Source organism: Pinus tabuliformis, chromosome 5_1 (assembly GCF_031772625.1).
Source record: "Pinus tabuliformis cultivar Carrire ecotype Pingquan chromosome 5_1, CPIR1, whole genome shotgun sequence".
NCBI lineage: Eukaryota > Viridiplantae > Streptophyta > Pinopsida > Pinales > Pinaceae > Pinus > Pinus tabuliformis.
The window spans coordinates 540,546,770-540,567,266 of record NC_142305.1 but is presented as its reverse complement, the minus strand read 5'-3'; the positions used below and the strand labels follow the sequence as shown (position 1 = coordinate 540,567,266).

The 20,497-nt window shown below is 38.4% G+C and overlaps 1 protein-coding gene across 2 annotated transcripts in view; it reads left to right on the top strand.

Moving 5' to 3' along the window:
• The window catches only part of CBP20 (CAP-binding protein 20), a 171,142-nt gene that overhangs the window by 64,469 nt on the left and 86,176 nt on the right, over window positions 1–20,497 (top strand). For both annotated transcript variants that reach the window (XM_089432422.1, XM_089432421.1), the window contains exons 3-4: window positions 16,359–16,497; window positions 17,041–17,074. In XM_089432422.1, the coding sequence (XP_089288548.1) occupies window positions 16,359–16,497; window positions 17,041–17,074 (173 nt within the window). The remainder of the gene's footprint in view (window positions 1–16,358; window positions 16,498–17,040; window positions 17,075–20,497) is intronic.

The following is a 20,497-nucleotide window of genomic DNA, read 5'->3' as shown; positions in this document are numbered from 1 at the left end:
ATGGGTGCCACCGAGGAGGAGAGAACTATCACTGAGATCATCACTGCATTTGATAAGGTCTTCTGAGATCTGAACCCAACCGAGATCTCCCTCTTGCACCTCATACCTATCTGCAGTTCAGAGAAAATTGCGAGTTCTGTGCTTGGCATTTGCGGATACCCTAGACGGGTATTTATAGTCGTTTGTGCCTCCTATATTGAGTCGACTTGAATACATGAACTGACATGTCTATTGTCCAACCCGACATGACATTTAATTATATATTTAATTCATTTTGGAGCCGACATGATGTCCTTCTTAACGTTTTTCTTGCAGTTTTCTTGTGCTTGCTAATGGAGCATTGATCTTGGTCTTTGGAGGGCTGCTACACACTTCTGTGGACTTGTATACATTTTCATAAGCTCATGGAGAGCTTCTTTTTACATGACATATTAATAAATCCTAATGACATCAAGAAGAAGTCTTTTGATCTATGACACTTCTTGCTCATGAAACCCATGTAGCAAGGCATATATATATTTTTTTTATTCTCTTTTATTACATCAATTACAAAGATCATGTCATTATGAAGACCGAACCTAGTTACACTTTCTTCAACACCTGGCGCTCAATGAGAGTGTTTTAGAGTCAGTTTTAGGACTTCACGTCCTAGCTTCACCTCATGGAGGCAATTATTAGACTCGCTGTTCTTTATGGCTCTAAAGTAAGGGGATTGAGCTTGTTACAAATAGATTGGGGATAGCTTGGAGAGAGTCCATACCTTGCTTCTCAGATGCATCATCTGCTTTAAGAGGATAATTCCACAACCCATTATTCAATAAGAGTTTGGTGTCCACACATTTTGCCTTGAGGTCAATTTTCTTTTGGTTTCTTTCCTTCATAGAGTTAGGTTTTCTAGAGACTACCATCGGGGGAGAGAGGTGCGTCTATCTTTCTCTTTCCTTAATGGAGGCTCTTGCCTCAAATCCCTCTCCTGAGAATGTGCTTGAGGTTGGTTCTCAAAGGCATTTGGGCTTCTCCACTCGCTGACTATTTCCCTGGAGTGCCTTTCCCCCTTCAGATTCTCCCTTGATGTATTGTGGCATCTCTTGTTGACTCGACAGGTCCTGAATCAGGCCATAAGAGAGAACATCTACAAATTGTACATTCAGGTCACTTGGACCTCGTCTTTGATGAGCCTAGGCTCGAAGATGTCGTTCTACTTAGAGCACTTTTTTGAGTTGCAGGATGGCATCATAGTCTGCCCCCCTTACACACAGAATTTTGGATGCATTCCCTTAGGATCTTGCTGGGACAATTCCGAGTTGGTTCTCATAGACTTTAGATAGAGATAGACCACCATATACTACGGTCGGATAAGGTCTGCCAAATGTGCCACCTACCGGAGCTAGAGATAGAGACACGCCTCATATTTAGGTGCCCCATATACAATGAGATTAGAAGATGCTATCACTGCTTATATCAGGATTCAAGAGGCTCCCTCTTTATCTTCTTCAAGTACCGAGATCAACGATGCTTAACTCTCTTCATCAGGGAGATTTTCAGCCAGAAATTCTAGTTTATGCACACCATGACCTACCTTGGGATGACCGGGACAATCTCCTCATACTTTTATGTGGATCCGTTGCATTAGAATCACAAGCGACGAGCAAAAGTTTAGGGTGCACCAGACAATAGAAGGTCATATCTTAAATCTCTTCTTAGCCTCCCTCTTCAGGGGAATGGCGAATACCACCGAGATTAGTTTGGCGACATTGGATTGTACATCAGGATACATGCCTTGAGAGCACCAAAGGGGATAGCTTGGAGAGAGTCCATACCCCGCTTCTCAGATGCATCATCTGCTTTAAGAGGACAATTCCACAACTCATTATTCAATAAGAGTTTGGTGTCCACACATTTTGCCTTGAGGTCAATTTTCTTTTGGTTTCTTTCCTTCATAGAGTTAGGTTTTCTAGAGACTAACATCGGGGGAGAGAGGTGCGTCTATCTTTCTCTTTCCTTATTGGAGGCTCTTGCCTCAAATCCCTCTCTTGAGAACGTGCTTGAGGTTGGTTCTCAAAGGCATTTGGGCTTCTCCACTCGCTGACTATTTCCCCAGAGTGCCTTTCCCCCTTCAGATTCTCCCTTGATGTGTTGTGGCATCTCTTGTTGACTCGACAGGTCCTGAATCAGGCCATAAGAGAAGACATCTACAGATTGTACATTCAGGTCACTTGGACCTCGTCTTTGATGAGCCTGGGCTCGAAGATGTCGTTCTACTTAGAGCATTCTTTTGAGCTGCATGATGGCATCATAGTCTGCCCCCCCTTACACAAAATTTTGGATGCATTCCCTTACGATCTTGCTGGGACAATTCCGAGTTGGTTTTCATAGACTTTAGATAGAGATAGACCACCATATACTATGGTCGGATAAGGTCTGCCAAATGTGCCACCTACTGGAGCCAAAGATAGAGACACGCCTCATATTTAGGTGCCCCATATACAATAAGATTAGAAGATGCTATCACTGCTTATATCAGGATTCAAGAGGCTCCCTCTTTACCTTCTCCAAGTACCGAGATCAACGATGCTTAACTCTCTTCATCAGGGAGACTTTCAGCCACAAATTCTAGTTTATGCACACCATGACCTACCTTGGGATGACCGGGACAATCTCCTCATATTTTTATGTGGATCCGTTGGATTAGAATCACAAGGAACAAGCAAAAGTTTAGGGTGCACCAGGCAATAGAAGGTCATATCTTAAATCTCTTCTTAGCCTCCCTCTTCAGGGGAATGGCGAATACCATCGAGATCAGTTTGGCAACATTGGATTGTACATCAGGCTACATGCCTTGAGAGCACCAAAGGGACCAGTTCCAGACAATTTCATAGTACAGTGCCCCTGGCTCGTCTGATTACCTCCCAGTTCCATAAGAGTAGCTAGAGATCTATTCAGGGTTTCTTTCTTTTGACCTTCGGATGCTAGGAGTTTCCCTTGCTCCTATATCTCCCCCAAGATCATGTAGTTGGACCCATTGCTTGTTCCCAAGGGCTTCAATAGTGAGCTATTGTACAATTCGCTCCCTCACCATAAGTCATCAGACTTAGGAGCCCTTGACAACTTTAGCTCCATCGCCTAATCTTCCTGTTCTCTAATTCTTTCTTGGTAAGCTATTGATTAGTTTGTACATGCCATGGTATTTTATATGTGGGTCATGGTAGCACTACAACTTGTTTCTTTATTTCTTTATGTAATTTTCAACAGTGTTTAGGAGTTGTGCTTGAAGTGCCACAATATATTCATATTGGTTGTACTCTTCTTCAATCTCATTGACCTCTTTTGTGGTCATTTGTTGGACATTAACAAAATTATCTCATCTTACCTTGCATGGACACTATTTCAACCAAGACATCCTCCAGCCAACTCCAAGCTTCCATATAGGAATCCAAGCTACTTGATGCAATCTAGGGTTTGATTCCCTCCAAAATGAATAATGCTCCTAATTAAGGTGTTCTCAAACAAGTGAACCTCTCCATGTGAAGGGAATTTTTTTAAACAAGAATTGGTAGATATTTGTATTAAAAAAATTGTTGTAGCAAGAGCTCATAGTCGAGGTACATAATGTAGCCAAATTGTCGATAGCACCAGTCCAAAAAAGAACTTGAGTCTAGGTAGTAGATGTCCAATACAAATGGCTTTACATACAAGGTTTAAATAAAGTACTTGATTGTATGATTCTATAAAATGTCCCTAAAATCCTAATATTCATGAAAAACATAGACAATTAACAAAAGTTTTGATTGCTATTGACATTATTTTTTGCTTTGTTGTCATGATCTTGTACCTGCACTTTCAAGTTTGGAAGTCGACGAGCCAAGGAGTTACTACAATGTTTGGCAAACACGATCTTCATCAGGGTAAAGGGGTTGGCTTGGTCTGCCTGTGTCAATTTGAGGATAAGTCTATGGAGTACTTCAAATTCTAATTCCAAATTACTAATTTGTTGCTTCTTTTGAACCAAGATCCTCATGATCATTTCAAGTTGAGTAGTTGTGTTTGTCTCCATTCATGAAGTTTCTTGGAGAGCAATTGAATCGAAGCACTATTATTGTCTAGGCTTGTAATTGTTTACAAAAAATCCTTCCACGAATCCATGTGAGCATAAGAATACAAATCATAATTAAAATTGAACTTAGGGAGAAGGAAAGAAATGGTACTGAATTAAAAGCAGGGGACCCTTGTCACAAAGATTGCAGAGGACGACTGCAATAATGACAACGCCCCCTTATACACATATAACATTCCTACATTGGGTACCCAATAAAAAGTAAAGTACTGGGGGCCAAAAGACCAAACCATAATCTTAGAAATAGAGTAAAAGAGCTCCTCATCTAATGGAGTCAGTTCAAAATTAAATGAGTTCCCCAGGCTAATGGGGCCAAGGCTAGGACTTGTGCCAAAATTTGGAACCCACTAAAAACATAAGAGGCGAGAGAGCAATTGCTTACACAAAAGCCACCAATTTGTTGAGCCACTAGACCATTGAGTCATTGTAACCACAATCTCAAGTCACCAATCCTTCAGACAAAGTACCAAGTCGTGAGCTAGAAATCCACGATGCTCGAAGGCAAGCCGAGACTCGCTCAATAGAACCACAATTTGAATAGCCAGAGTCAATGTCAAACCAACATCGAAGCCATGGCCTGAATCCCATCATGATCATGCCCATTGAAGTGTTGTTTCATAATGGTTAAAGTAATGAGTATGAAAAGTGCAACATGGGAGTCGTCACCTCACCCTATGTCTAATCTTGTAAGACTTTTGCTTTGTGCAATATGCCAAATGGCCTTTGATTTGACATGTCTTAAGATTGCAAATTGTTTCATGGCTTTGGTTAAATATAAGTCTTGTTGAAGATAACAATTCTTGACTTGTCCTTCGTGCAATATGCCAAATGCCCCTTTGATTTGACATGTCTTAAGATTGTAAACTGTTTCATGGCATTAGTTGAATATAAGTCTTGTTGATGATTACAATACTCCCCCCATTTCCTACTACATCCTTATTTGCAAATTTATTTATAGTTTGATTTCTTTCATGAAGCACATGATAAAAATGCATACCGGGAATAAGGATAAGGGATAAGGCTTGTTGTATCCTAATAAACATTGAAGTTTACCTAGAATCTAAAGGACTTGTGCCCAAAACCAAATCTCTAATGACATTCTTTAAGTCCCCTACCGTAATCAAATTTTGAATATAGAAAGTGTTTGCAAGCTGAAGATCTTGTAAAAGTGCATGTGCTAAGGCAAGATTGTTAGAAAGGATTCTAAGACTCCCAAGCATAGGAACATTCTATTTTCCCACCTAGGGAAATGAGACTCCCCCACTCGCACTTGCTACCTTGGAATCATGAGGGACAAAGTTGTCAAGAGAGCTCTAATGTCTTAGGGAAAGGCACCCATCCACATGAATAACTACCATTAGATGGATTGATGTATTGGGAAATAAAAACAATTCCATGACAAATGCGTCCATGCCACAAAGAATTTGTGACAAATCGTACATGATTCTATAAAAGGCAGCTCCATGATAATAAAAGTTCCATCTCATATGTATGCTGTAAGCTCCATCATGTGTGAGACATGCTAATGTAGAAGGCAACCCACATCTTCGTATAACAAATAATGATATGATGGCTCGACATGTTTGCAATATAGATGGTTAGCTTCAACAAATGGTCTAAAGTGCATAACAATGAAAAGGGTGGCCCATTCTTAAAATAATAATAATCCGCCTCCACAAAGGAATAATAGATCTCATGAGGTAAGGGACAACACCATTGATGCATAAAAGAATATATCGATGCCTGAACAAATGTATCAAAGATCCGCACCATAGAACCACTTTCACTGATATAAAATCCCAAATAGACTTGGGTGTTCACCATATATGCTCAAACTAGATGCACCTTACCAAATATTTCCATTAGAAAGACCACGTTCTTGTGAAAGATGTATATGCAAAACCGCTGTCCACCAATGTGATGTCAACCATGCGAAGGAACAATCAACATGTGAAACAGAAACCCATGTATGAAGACAATCCACCATGTAAGCCACGTCTCATCCCACATCACCATTATCCAACCCCTTGGGGGGCATTAGCCAAAGTGTAATATCTAGAAGGATGAATTGGTATATCAAGTATATCAACGCCCTGATGAAGTAGCGTGCTACATAACCATCAAAAGCATACAAAGGGAGTGATTTGCCAATCAATGCCAGGCAAGATGAAGGAAACCAGGCATGATCATCCAACAAGGAGAAGCGATTCTCCTTCAACTCAAAAGACCAATTCAACCAAGCATAACATCATTTCCAAGCAAAGAAGGAATTCATGTATCATCAATCCATCAAAGTCTCCATGGGTACCATGTTGCAATCCTTATTGTGTGATGAAAATCACAAGAGTTACCCTCATATTGTATTATGAGGGATAATATGGTCATTATGGGGATATTGAAAAATATTGAGGGAGTTATTGTGATTTGAAATTTGCCACCTCAATACCTTCAGTATTTGATTATTTTGAATGGAGCACTCCACCTTTTGGAGTTATGCTACTATTTTGCTAAGAGGAAGCTACTAGATTGTCATTATTGGAGAGTGCCCAAGCTAGGGATGTGACACATGTTGCAGTGAAGACTAGATCTTTATGTGTTTTAATATTATTATTTCTAGAATGTTCATTATCTAGGGTCATAAAATGTTTGAGGAGAAGCTCTATAAAAAGAAGAGAGCTCTCATTAGCAAAGAGATGGTTGGATGAATGGGATTTCTCCTATAAGCTTAGTTGAAGTGTTGAGAAATGCAGCTTGAGCAAAAACTTCTTGCATAGGGTTCAGTGTGAACATGCAGGAAGTGGTTTGAGACATTTTATTAGTGACCACTTAGGAAAAGTGGAAAATATAAATCTATCTTGCAATAAAGGAAAGTGAAAGTCTTATGTTTTAAAGTCAGCCTTAGGAATCTAAATGAAACGTTCTACAATTTCTAGAACATTAGTGAGTTAGATTAGGATTTAATCTTATCTGTACATCTCATGATTGAAATAGGTGGCATCTATGATTGAGGAGATTAGTTATCTTTCTTAAAGCATAAATATGACAAGATAAGAGAGGCAGATCACACACATGAGAAGATAGCAAGAGAGTTTGAGGAGGGCAGAGTGCATTCAAGAAGAAGAGTGGATGGCTGAAGTGACCCGCAAGTACTCTAGGCCATACAGGCCAACCACTGCTCAGTAGTCATTTCTTCATGTGCAGACTGTAAACCATCAAATATGGCTGTATGGTGCTGTTTGAGGTGATTTAGTTGATTGTATAGCTGCTGGTTCAAAGCAGGTTGCGGAGGTCACCTTGTAAGCTTTGTTCAAATTAATGAAAAACTGATTCTAAGGAGGAATTCCTGTGGATGTGTTTTGTTTCTTCTTCTGTTCATTTTTCAGCAGTTTTGTGATTGATGCAATGTTTAAGAAATTTTTTTTTTGCCTTTAAATAAATTCTGTTTTGAGTTATTTAATGACAAAACTTTAGGACAGCAGTCTCCTAGGCTGGAAAAATTTACATGAAGATCTCTTGGGAGGAAGAAGTTTAGGGTCAAACTCAATGTAAGGTCTCTCCATTTCTCCTTTCTCTTTCTTGGATGACTAGGGTTTTGCAAGGATTACCGTAGTATTTTGCTGCTAAAATAATCTTTGTAGAAGGATGTTGTTGCTCCAATAAGAGGACGTTAGGGCTAAGGTAAAAGCCCTCCTAATTATAGATGTAACCTGGGATATTGAAGAATTTTGCTGCTGGAATTTTCTGGTTATAGCTGTTCATTCGTTGTTTGAAGTATGTTGTAACTAAGAAGGAAGCTTAAGTGTGTGGTATGATATGGCTCTTTGATCTAATTGTGAAATCAGATTTGAAGATATGTTGTTGGTTAAAGGTTGTCATACACTATTTATTTCATCTTAGGGTTTCACATGTAGTGATTTCTCTATTGTTCCATTGTTGCACATTATTAGTTGGCACTGATCTCATGGTTATGTTAGACTGAGAGTCCCCGGACAATCATAAAGTCTGAGACCATACTGTCATGCATTGTAATGCTTATCTTGATGAGGTGTTGTCATGATTGATTGATGAGTTGTTAGTGATATCTAAATCTAGAAGATCTAGAAGGTCAAATTGATGTATTATAAATTCATATCTTGGTATCAATACAATTGATGATACAACAAATGAAACCTTTTCCACCACTTTGCTTTTCTTGTCTCGCTTGTGTCTAATTCCTAACATGGTACTAGAGCCTTGGCCCAGGTTCAATTAAGAGGCCAAGTAGTTCCTTCATGGTAGTAATTCATGAAAGGTGAGGTGTGAGGTGAGCACGAAGCATATAGATCTACATTGATGTAATGGAAAAGACAAACACAAGTTGATGGGGCTGCATAGCTGACGATGATTGATCCACATGAAATGGTTGTTGCTGCTGCAAGAAGAAACTGGTGACGCACAATGGAAGATTTTAGGTGCAATATCCATATCATCTGCCCAGTTCTTTGATGAAGACAAGAAGGCTATTGAGGTAGATATTCAAATTCATGTGCAAAAAATTGTGGATCTGATTCAATATCGAGTGCATCTTGATCGAGGAGTTGTCTCAAGTTCAAATGTATGGGCGTGTGCGAGAAAAAGAAGATCAATGAGCTATTATTTGTTTTGTGCATAGACATGCAGAGGGATTCAAGGATGATCTCTACGAGCATAGATCGAGTCACAAAAACTTTGCAAAAACATTCTTAGCGCGAGAATAAGCAATAAAATAGTCGACTAAAGGACAACGAGAGAGCATTCCAGAGTCAGACTAGATTTGGTGAATGGATATGTCTTAGTAGTATAAGGTTTTGAAGATTGTGAATTCAAATCTACATGGCTAGTGAAAAAGAATAAAGAGATTTGCTTGAGTCTTGATGGAGTTTTGATGAGGTAGTTATATAAGCTTCTTTACTTTTTAGATCTGAATGTGTCCTCTGTTCGTAAGTTGGAGAAATCATGGTACTCAATCGACCTTCAAATGGCAAAGAATTAAGATCTAAAGTGGACCCTTCAGTGCCGGGCAAGAGAAAACGAGAACTAAGCGTTGTTTTCCTTTTTCTCATTAAAATCTGTTAACACTAGGATAATATGGTTGCTTTGCTATTAACATCGAATACTAGATTTATTTGAATGGTTTACAACTACAAGCTTATTGCCAAAGTTGTGTGATTAAGGCTTTCATCTTGTTTACTGAGGGTTGGATCTTGGATTGTGAGCGACATCTTGATTTGATCTAAATCTATCCCTTTATTGTTTTCCTTTATCAGTGCTTACATTTCCTACAATCTGATCGAGACTATATAATTCATCTTGAGCAACAACACATTTTTAGCAACAAATTTATAGAGGAGCTTCCTTGAATTTACTTTTAATGGGTACGTTGATAAGGTTTCAATCGGAGGGTATAGTCAGCGGTCGTGGAACTATCTTGCTATGAGAAGTCAAGTGCTGCATATTCAATTGATCCAACTTTGTTGGTGTCTTCATGCAAAATTTAGTCGTTGACTTTCGCTATTCGTTGACAGAAATCTAGCAAAAACGCCTAATGATCTATTGCTTTTGAGATCTCTAGCCCCTGATTTGGGTTGTCTCCTCTTTATGGCTTTTTGTGATTAGCAATCAACCTTCAATTTTGATCTCCAAACAACCCTTACACTGACTACTGTTTGATCTATAAACAATTTTGTGTGGTGCTTGAGAGTGCAGATCCATCGTGCCAACATCAGATCCATGTGTAGTGTTCACATTGAAGGTAGCCTAATTAATCCCCTCTGGTAGACATCAACTGATCTCAAAGGAGAGAGACCACATAACAAAAACATCCATTGTTTGTTCAGGTTTGGAACTTCAAGCTCCAAGGTTGGTTCTCTAGAATCTTGATCGATTACATGTTGGAGATCCTTTTGAGAATAATGTTGAGGTAGTGCAGAACAATCACGTGATTTGATCAAGAAGGCCGCGGGTGCTTGGGTCAATGATGTGGAAACAATAGAAATGACATTCATTCGTGTGTCTGAAAGTAATCCAGGTAACGTTGATGTTATAGAAGGATATAAACCCACCATTAGAGCAATACTAGATAGAAGAGCGACATAGAAGCCACTGCCATTATTTGTAATATCACCCAAAGATTGGCCAATTGAAGAAGTTTATTCCCACTATGCAACCATAAGCGAAACACAAGTATGTGATTTTCACATTTTATCCACCAAGTAACTATTTTCTCATTTTATCCACCCAACTAACTATTTGTGCACAACACTAGCTATGCATAAGCTATTGGGATGCATGTGATGGGAAGAAGAGTGTTTCAATGTTTGGAAAATGTGAAAAGCATATTTTTTTTTTTTTTTTTTGTGGGTAAAAGGCATGGATATCTATTTTATATTTAAAAGGTGAGGTTGAAATGAGGATAATGTGGACATGGTCTTTGATTCCTTCCAGAATCAATCATTTTGCCTTAGCATTCTTTTTGTTAAACTCTGCTAACTGTACAGGATCAGTAGGTACTGCTACTAGGTTCTGTGTGGTATTTACCATAATGCCCCAGACTTATGCTTCCTCAAATATGCTTTGGATTCTCTCCTTCCATGCACTGTAGTTGTTCTGCCCATCCAACCTGTCTTCAACTCTCAAAACCAAAGACATGTTTCACTGTCCTACCAAATTGAAATTTTCAAATCTGTGGTAAAGGTTTCTGTTTTCTGTGTAAAAATCAACTTGCTGTAATTTTCACTTTGCTGTCCCAAACTGCACTTTAGCCAACCAACCTCTGATACCATGAAGAATTTCAACCCCACTCCGGTTATCAGTTTTTTCCTTATCACTCCATGCATTTAGTTTTAAATCCAAGCATGATAAAAATTCTAAAATCTGGAAATGACAATATTTTTCTGAAAACACAAATTTAGAGATTTCACAACCGCTGAAATGTCTTCTTGCTGCTCTTCTTCACTTCCTCACTGCTTAGAAATTTTCTCTCTGCGCTCTCTTCTCTTTCTCTCAAATGATCATGAAAGAAGAATTGATCTTTTCCTCTTCTCTTCTCCTTTTATTCTCTAAATGACCTTTTGGGTTACCCTAAGATCTAATGGCTGAGATTCATTTAGATCTAGGGATGAGAATAAATGTGCATTTAATTCTCACTTTCTATTTTTAACTCACCCTTTTCAATAAAGACCCACTTTGCCTTTTATTTCCGTAGTCACTTTTTCACTTTCTAATTTTTCATTTACTTTAATAAAGTCACCTTTAAATTAGAATGTAACTTTACCACTTATAAAGTCATTTGTAAATTAGAATGTAACTTTACCACTTATAAAGTCACTTGTAAATTAGAATGTAACTTTACCACTTATAAAGTCACTTTTAAATTAAATTGCCCCTAACACTTATAAAGTCACTTTAGGAGAAAAGTAAAAAATAAATTTGGACACTATTCCCTAGGCCAAAGATCAAAGCCTTAGGGAACCACTTGTCCTTTGGTACCCAAATTTTAACAAAACAGTATCAAAATTGGTTCTTATACAACATCATGAAGAAGTCTTGGGGCTTGGCCTTCTTACAAGAACAACTTATGAATTCAATCCTCAAACTTGGCGTGATATGATTTTCATTGCAGCCCTAACTAGGCGCAAAACTCGACCTCTTTTGGACCTCATAACAACTTGAAATTCGACCTCAGAATAGCCTCAGATTCTCTCTCAGGATGGCCGAAAATCACTACAGAATAGGCCGAGAAATATGTTAATTTTCTTTAGGGCTATATTGTTTTTTGCTTTAGATAATTGCATTACATCTTTTACACATTGAATTCACCCCACAACATTATAACATCATTAGCAATTATGTAGAAAGAACAATAACATTAGAAATGCAGCGCATCTTTAAGGAACAACAAAAGAAGAGCATGCACAAATTGAGACACCAGGATGTGGTCGGAGACCAGGGCAAAACCCCACAAGGGTGAAAACCATCAATCAATTCTTCTTCTTCTATTAGATTGTCATCAAATGCTCAACAGAGAGGTACAAGGTACAAATATCTGGAGCCATAAATCAGGCTGTACTGGGCCTGTACATGACTTGTTCACAACTTTGTTTGTGAACAAGTTTCATTGCCAATACTGCCACACAATACTGTCATAATAACAAGGGCGCTGTCTTCATAAAGCAAGGTCAACAATATATGTAACATAGAAGATCACTGTTGTATGGATAGCAAGTCACTACATATATGCCTTTAGTTGACATACTGTCATTAGGGTTACAACTCATTTCTGTGTCCTAAGTGCTCCAACCTACTGCTGTGACATAAGGGCTACAACTCATTTCTGTTGCAACATATAATGATGCCTTACATGCCAATGCATAGGAACTATGATGCCATGCATAACACTGTGATCAATGCCAACAAAATCGCAGAGATACGATCCCAGATGCCAACTATATTGCAGAGATGCTGATGTGAGATCAACCATGATGCTTAGATAACTTATGTACCAACGCATAAATGCAATATATCCCAATGCAGAGATGCCATATAAATCCAAAGCGAGACTAGAACGAGACCATATCTATTAGAGTGAAATCATAGTGATGACATACCAACTGTGCGAGATCAACAGAGCGGGAGTCCATTACAGTGATGCCATACAGAGAGCATGGGACAGATAGCGAGAACACATGACAGAGAGCGGGACAACAAGTGCGAATATGGTGAGGCAGAGAGCGGGACAACAAGTGCGAATATGGTGACGCAGAGAGCGAAGACTTGTATGCTAATTAGATCGAATTCAGAGAGACAGAATGCGAGTATATAGACCTGTACATGAGCTTGAGTGATAGTCCTGAGTGAAAGCGAGAGTATGTATAGTCCTGTAGCCTGAGTGGTGAACCCATAAGCGAGGCCTGTGCCAGAGTGATAGACTGTGACTAATACGAGTCTTGAAACAGATTATACCATAACCTCTGCAACGTGTCGAAAAGGAAATCTCAAAACCAAAAATAAGCCATCTGAGGATCTCAGAGAAATATATGTGCCACAGAACAAATGCCATCTGGAACCTCAGAACAATTATGCCATTTGCGGTGCCTTTGGTGATCAATCCAATGGTTTATTTATAATTGTTTCTATGAAGGGTCATGACCCTTGACGGGAGCCGACATGGAGCCTTTGAAGCCGACCTTGACCAATTTCAAATTTTCCCTCTAATAAATTGAAGCCGACACGATGACATTAATCAAATCCTTTTTATTTAATCACTTGAAATATTTTGTAATCAATTGTAGGCTACGAATTTCTACTTAGTTGCCAAAAATTAACAAAATAGTCTCAGACAGTTCCTTTGAACAGGCCTCAGGAGGGTCAAATTTATACTCCAAAGTTGGCTTCAGATCTGCCACAGACCAGCGGATGTATGCCTTTAATCCTGCTTCAGATAGGTTCGAAATAGGCCTTAGAACAGGCTTTGGAACTGCCTCAGAAGGGTCCGAAATAGGCCTCAGGAAAGGCCTCAGAAAAAGACAAAGTTAGCCTCCTTAGAATGACCTTAGAACCATGATCTCTGTCCAACAAAAAGCACCACAAAAAGATGAAGCAATTAAGTCCAATTACCCTCTAAAAGTCGACCTCCTTCAGATTAGGGTGACTCCTCTTGGCCTCAAACAAATTTCAGAGAAAATACACAAGATAATGGAAATGAAATTGATGATCTTGGAGGGCAACTGAGTGCCCTATATATACATGAAGGAAGGGCATGATAGGTGGGGGGCTGACTTGCTCTAAAATCCCTTAAAATTGGAGCCGACCTGATTATTAGGCAAATATCAATATCTTTTTGTTGGGCACACCTTAATCATTCTTATGAAGCTGATTTGACAATGAGAATTTTCTCCTTTTGAGGCTGATTTGGTCAACTCTTCATAACAGCCAAGACTCAACATATTTTTTTCAAAAATCAACATAAACATTACTTAATTTTATGAATTTTTAATGCCAAGATTGGACCAATCATAGAGCTTCCTTTACCATTTTATTTGGCGTACCTTGACCACACTTTCGGGGCTTCAACTTTGAGAAGGCATATCTCCTCAACTGTGACGAATCACGTGGCGTACCACCTACTGTTGGAAAGGACTCGACAAGAGCTATCCAACCATCATACCATTATGCACCATAACCTGATCCACTGCATCCATAAACCTCGTTCAATGTCGGATATTGATGATGATCTTTATCGAACCTTCCATCAATTGATTCTTCCTTGAGACAATCTTCACACTCTTGACATCAATGACAACTCTCCCTTCACATCAATGACAACCTGACCAATAAAGGGCTATATGAGGATTCAACTAGAGGTCCTTTTAAAGGTCATTTGTTTTTGCCATTGCCTCTAAAGGTCTCCAATTGGGGTGGGGTATGAAGAGCCTGAGATATATGCTTGAGCACTTCTATCATACATAGACATCCACATTATTGATTTAGAGAATGGGGATGGCTAATTTCTTGCTCTCTAGGTTGCAGATGTACTTCTATTTGAACTTTTTTACTTCACCCTCTTCTAGTATCTATGGTTTCATCAGAGTCCATTGCAACAACTAGTCCTTTGACTTGATCTTGACACTGGTACACTAGACTCTGGGATATCTTTACTTCAGTCGATATTATGTTGCACCAACTTCCTCCATTTAGATGTTTCTTGTGTGCACCTGGCCACCTCTTACCAACCAAATACGAGATGAATACAATCATTTGTGAGGGTTATCTATAGTCAATATGTACAAGTCACTTGGATAAACCATTATGGTAGGTTACGTCCGAAGATGTTCTTCTATGCTGAGAAGTTCATGAAGATGAAGGATGGACTCATTTTTTATCCCCATTACATGCTTTGCCATTGGATGCACACCCTTCAAATTCCCTTAGGACAATTGTTGGTTCTTGTTGACTATTGATTGAGATGGACCACCAATCACACTGTTTCGCTAGGATCTGCTAGCTATGTCATCTCTGAGAGATTGAGTTGGAGCACTTCATCTTCTGTTGCCCCATTTATTACGATATTCGTGGAAGTTTTAATTGCCCGTTTAGGGGGGCCTAGACCCTGTCTAGTTTCTTCCAATACTCAAATCAAAGATATCTAGCTCTTTATGTGCACGAGGCCCTCACTCGTCAGCTGCCTCCTAGGCTAGATCCTGTTGAACGGATTACCTCCTTTATAGTGCTCTCATGATTCATCAGATAGGGGCATTGAGAGACATGATGATGACCATTACTTCTAGCTCTAGATCTATGTACTAGAGGGACCATTCTTCCTCCCCAGAGACCCCTGAGAATTTACCAGACCATATCCCTTACCAGGAGGTAGATGAGATCACCTAGACGTCAGCAGCGAGTTATAGCTGCTCGGCAGCAATGTAGTAGAGGGTCCAAATATTCTCCCAACCATTCCTCAAGGTATCATTCTATCTTGAGTTTTTTTTTTTCATTTGGCCTCAAAGGTTAGGAGAGGTAGATCTAGTTGACCATGACTCAGTCCCTAGATTCTTTCCCTCGGTACTTATTCCTCCTATTGTGTTCCCCTGTACTTGGATCTAAGGATTACTCATGTTCTTGCATATAGACTTCATGCTTTTACTTTACTTATTGTTCTTTATATAGGAAAATTTTGTTTCTCCTGCTTTATATTAACATCATTGTACACCGCAGTCTCATTGACCTACTTTTGTGGCCATTTGTTGGAAATTAATATAATGATCTTATCTTATCTACCCTGTTCAGATAATTTGCCCGTATGCCGAGGTTATTTTGTTTATTTCTGTCGTCGATACACTCACTTTTCATTTCATTTCTCATTTTAGGGGTCTCTTATACCTCCTTGTTTTTTTATGGGCTTCTCGTGATGTGTATAATCTCTAGTTCCTCTGACGTAGTTTGGTTTAAACTTTATAGTGGATGTTGATATTAAGTTTAAAATCAGTTTCTTGTTTCCAGAAATTTAATCTTTATAATGCAAATTACTCCTGAAACAATTAAATAAAATCCAATCTGATGGTGAGATATGCACTTCATTTCCTTAAAGGTCTACTAAAAATGTTGGGTCTTTCTGTATCATATATAAACAGAAAGATAGTTCAATATTATGGTTGCATGGTTTTAGCTATCTGCTGTTTCCATGGGACAAAAAAATAATTCTCTTCTTGAATTGTTCTGTTTCCATCAGGTTTTACTCCAGAGAAGATACTGAGGATGCTGTAAAATATATAAGTGGTACAGTTCTTGATGATCGTAGTATCCGTGTTGACTTTGACTGGGGATTTCAAGAAGGCAGGCAATGGGGTCGTGGAAGAAGTGGAGGGCAGGTTCACCTTTCTTTTCTCATTCTGTGGTTTTTGAGATGATGGAAGATAAACAATTTTTGTGCATCTTTCTGTGAGCTATGGAAGTGGAAAACTTTAGACTAGATGACTATATTAGTATATAGCTATTCTGAAGTGAAAAAAGCTTGGAAGTAACCAAATTTTTTATAAATCTTATAGCTGTTTTTCATAATAAATGATAAAATGATGGTTTTCCTCTTTCGTTTTTTGTTTCAAGCACACAGAAAGTAGACATGAAGAGTCTCACTGATATCATTCTGATTAAGGCATTAGCTATCAAGTATCATTCACTTCGTATTTAAGCAACGTGACTCTCAGTATTTATTATGACAATTTGAATTCAGTGAGAATGTTAAGCTTTATATTCCCTCAGACAAATGCAACCTATCAATTGTCTCCAACGAAAGCAAATGTTATTGGCTTCATTGGAATTATTGTCTGTCTTTTGAGTATAATTTTGTGTGCTGAAATTTTAATATTAGAGTACATTTCATGGCCCTAATTTTAGATTTTTCATGCTCACAGGTCCGGGATGAGTACCGTACAGATTATGATCCTGATATCCTTTTTCTGCAGTGGCATTTAAATTTATTTACATAGAAAATCACCTATGGGACTTGTAACTTGGTTTAGAGGCTGTCATTTTTGCTGGAAACTAATCAGTTTGTGGCCACTTTTGTTTGATTGTGCGTGGTATTGTTTTAAGCTATAAGATCTGCACAATGTCATTTAGTGTGAAAATTATGATCTGGAACATCATTTAGTATTTTCAGTATGTAATATCAGATATGGTCAAAGTTCACCACATTTTCTTGAAAGTTGATTGTCAACCCCGTTTTACAAGTTTATTAATGCCTCATTTCCAGTTTGTCAGTGACACTGTTTATACAACAACACATGACATCTTTATTCTTGACTGTCAAGTACATGTTGCCATATTCTAAGTTTTCCCTACAGCCATTCCACTAAATGGTGATAACTTCTTTTTTCTAGTGCATATGTATACAACATAGATCAATCTGGTTAAGTTGTTTGGAGCAGTGTTGTTAAAAGCGCGATTAAATCACGCTTTTTTCAAAAAAGCGCGCTTTTTTCCCTAAGCCGATTTAATCACGCTTTTTATGGGAAAAAAGCGCCTAAAATTTTTTTTGCTGCTTTTTTCGAAAAAAGCGTGCTTTTTCGTAAAAAAGCGCGTTTTTTTCGTAAAAAAGCTTGGGGGTCCCTGGCAGCGCGATTTATAATAAAAATTGAAAAAAAATGAAAAAAAATGAATATTTTTGTACCAAACGCTTTTTTCCCGCTTTTTCCGATTTTTTCCGCTTCATTCCCGGCACCGATTTAATCCCGCTCGCGCTTTTAACAACATTGGTTTGGAGTTCTACGGTCACTTTCTTTGCTTAGTTTGAAATTCAAAACTTAGAAGATTGTGATTGATCTGATCTTTCTTAAACTATTTCCATATGGTAATGCTTTATATTGAAGATGTAAATTTATTTCTTTGGTATCACTTGCTAGCCTAATTTTGCAAATAGAATCTTGGAGGTCTTCTCTTCCCTAAAGTATCTGGAGGATTCTATAAATCCTTTTCTCACCAAGATGTCACTGCCTATATTTATATCTTTTGGTTGATTATTGATTAGACTGGGTGTGGGTTATCCACTATGCTTTGACATACGTACATGAGCTATATACACTGCTGGATTGAAGTTAGCAATTAAAAAAGGATGTTAGAGTGTAGTTAAGTATTTTTTGCAATCAGGGGATGGTGAAAGATTAATATAGTCTGTGCCAAGTTTTTGGTGAGTTAATAATATCTTCTATATAATTCTTCTTCCACCATTTGCAGTTGAACAAGAACGCTAAAGTGCTGCAAGGGTTTTGTACAATCTAATAGATGAGGGAAGATTAATATATTCTATCATACTCTAGATTAAAAAGATACTGTGACTTTATTGTGTGGCCAATGTACATGCATCTTAATTAATGGCTCCCGGAGGATAAACATGGGATGAACATTGAACACATTTAAAATGTTTCAAATGCCTCATGGATAAATGGATTATATATATATATATATATATTGTTGGGTTAAAAGCCTGACTCTCATATTACAGAATTACAAAGAAGTACATCAAATACTGTACAAGGATTTGCCTATCCTCTGGAATCGTTCTAGAAGAGCCTGTTACCCACCAAATTGGGTAACCCCATAGGAAGAAACCTTTCTCCTACATTTGACAGTCAGCCAGCCAACAACTTTTGACAGTCACTATTTGATGATGATATGCCATGAGCCTTTGCCATCTGCATCAGCCACATACCTCTCACCGTGCGGCATTACCACTTGGACAAATGTGGGCTACTATTCAAAAGGTACTTTGATCATTTTGCAATTGGGTGCTTATACTTGTTTGTTTTGGGCATTTAGTATGGATAAAGGGGTGATATGGAAGATTGAACGATCTTGACTGTAAATCTGTTCTCTCATCTTAGTAGGGGGTTAATCTTTAGCTCTAGTCCAGTGGGATTTCCATTGAGGCCTTTGTTAAAAATAGCAACAAAAAATTCCAATTTAATTTGTCCTTGAAGTAAATTAGGAATTAAATTAAAATTCTATTCTCATAGCAACTTGTAATAGTTAACTAAGTTAATTTGACTTAGTTGGCTTAGGAAATTCGAGTTGTAAGTCTATCTAGAGTCATGTAGAGTGATCTAGAGTCATCTAGAGTTGTAAGTCACTATTGAAATGGCAGCTGCTTTGGAATCCATTAAAGAAGAAAGTTATAAGAGGGCAAAAAGGAAGGATGAGATTGTTGGGATAGGTAGATCTTCATCTCAGAGTGAGACACAGATTCAAAGTCCAGGTATTGGTAATTCCTCTTCAAGTGCCGTGGAAAACAGGAGTATAACCTCTTCTTTCTTCAGTCCTCGTACAACTCCAGGATCTCAATCAACCTTGGATAGTTTTAATGAAAAGAAGAGGAAGGAGACATACATGGCAGTCTTTCATTCAACTATGCAAAGTCTTATTTTTATCAGCCCATGGTGGATGCCATTGCAAGTGTTGGCCTTGGATACAAAGCCCCATCTTATAATGCACTTAGGGGGAAAGAGCTAGATGAGGAGCTTGAGTGTGTCAAGGAACAATTGGAAAGCATTAAAAGCTCATGGAAATTTACAGGTTGTACAATTATGTCTGATGGGTGGACAGATCAGAGGGGTAGAACAATAATAAATTTTGTTGTAGCTTTCCCTAAAGGAACCATGTTCCTAAAATCCATTGATGCATCTGCAAATGTAAAAGATGCACATTTGATTTTTACATTGTTGGCTGATGTGGTGGAGGAAGTTGGGGTTACAAATGTTGTCCAAGTAATCACGGACAATGCAACAAATTATGTGGCAACTGGAAGGTTGCTTTGTGCCAAATATCCCACCATTTTTTGGACTCCATGCGCTGCCCATTGCATAGACTTGATGCTAGAGGACATTGGGAAGTTGGAGTGGGTGCAAGATGTTGTGCAAGAATGCAAGCAAATTACCAAGTATATTTATAATCAAGCTTGGGTGTTGAACCTTATGAGGGAATTCACACAGGGTGAGCTTAGTCGCTTCGCTGTCACACGATTTGCTACAAACTTTCTTTCCCTCCAAAGCCTTTTGTATGAGTACCAAACTTTGAGAAGAATGTTTTGTAGCCAACAATGGGTATTTTGGAAAGATAGCAGAAAACCAGAAGCATTGTCTGTGAAAGCATTTGTCTTTGGTGATAGTTGGGGGACACGTCACTGAGATTGTCAGCTTCACTGAGCCCCTTGTGAATGTCTTGAGATTGATGGATGGAGAGAAACCCGCAATGGGATATATTTATGAGGGTATGGACAGGGCCAAAGAGGCCATCAAGACTTTCTATAAGGGAAATGAATCTAAATATTTCCCTATATGGCAAATTATTGATTATAGGTGGGACATGCAACTATAT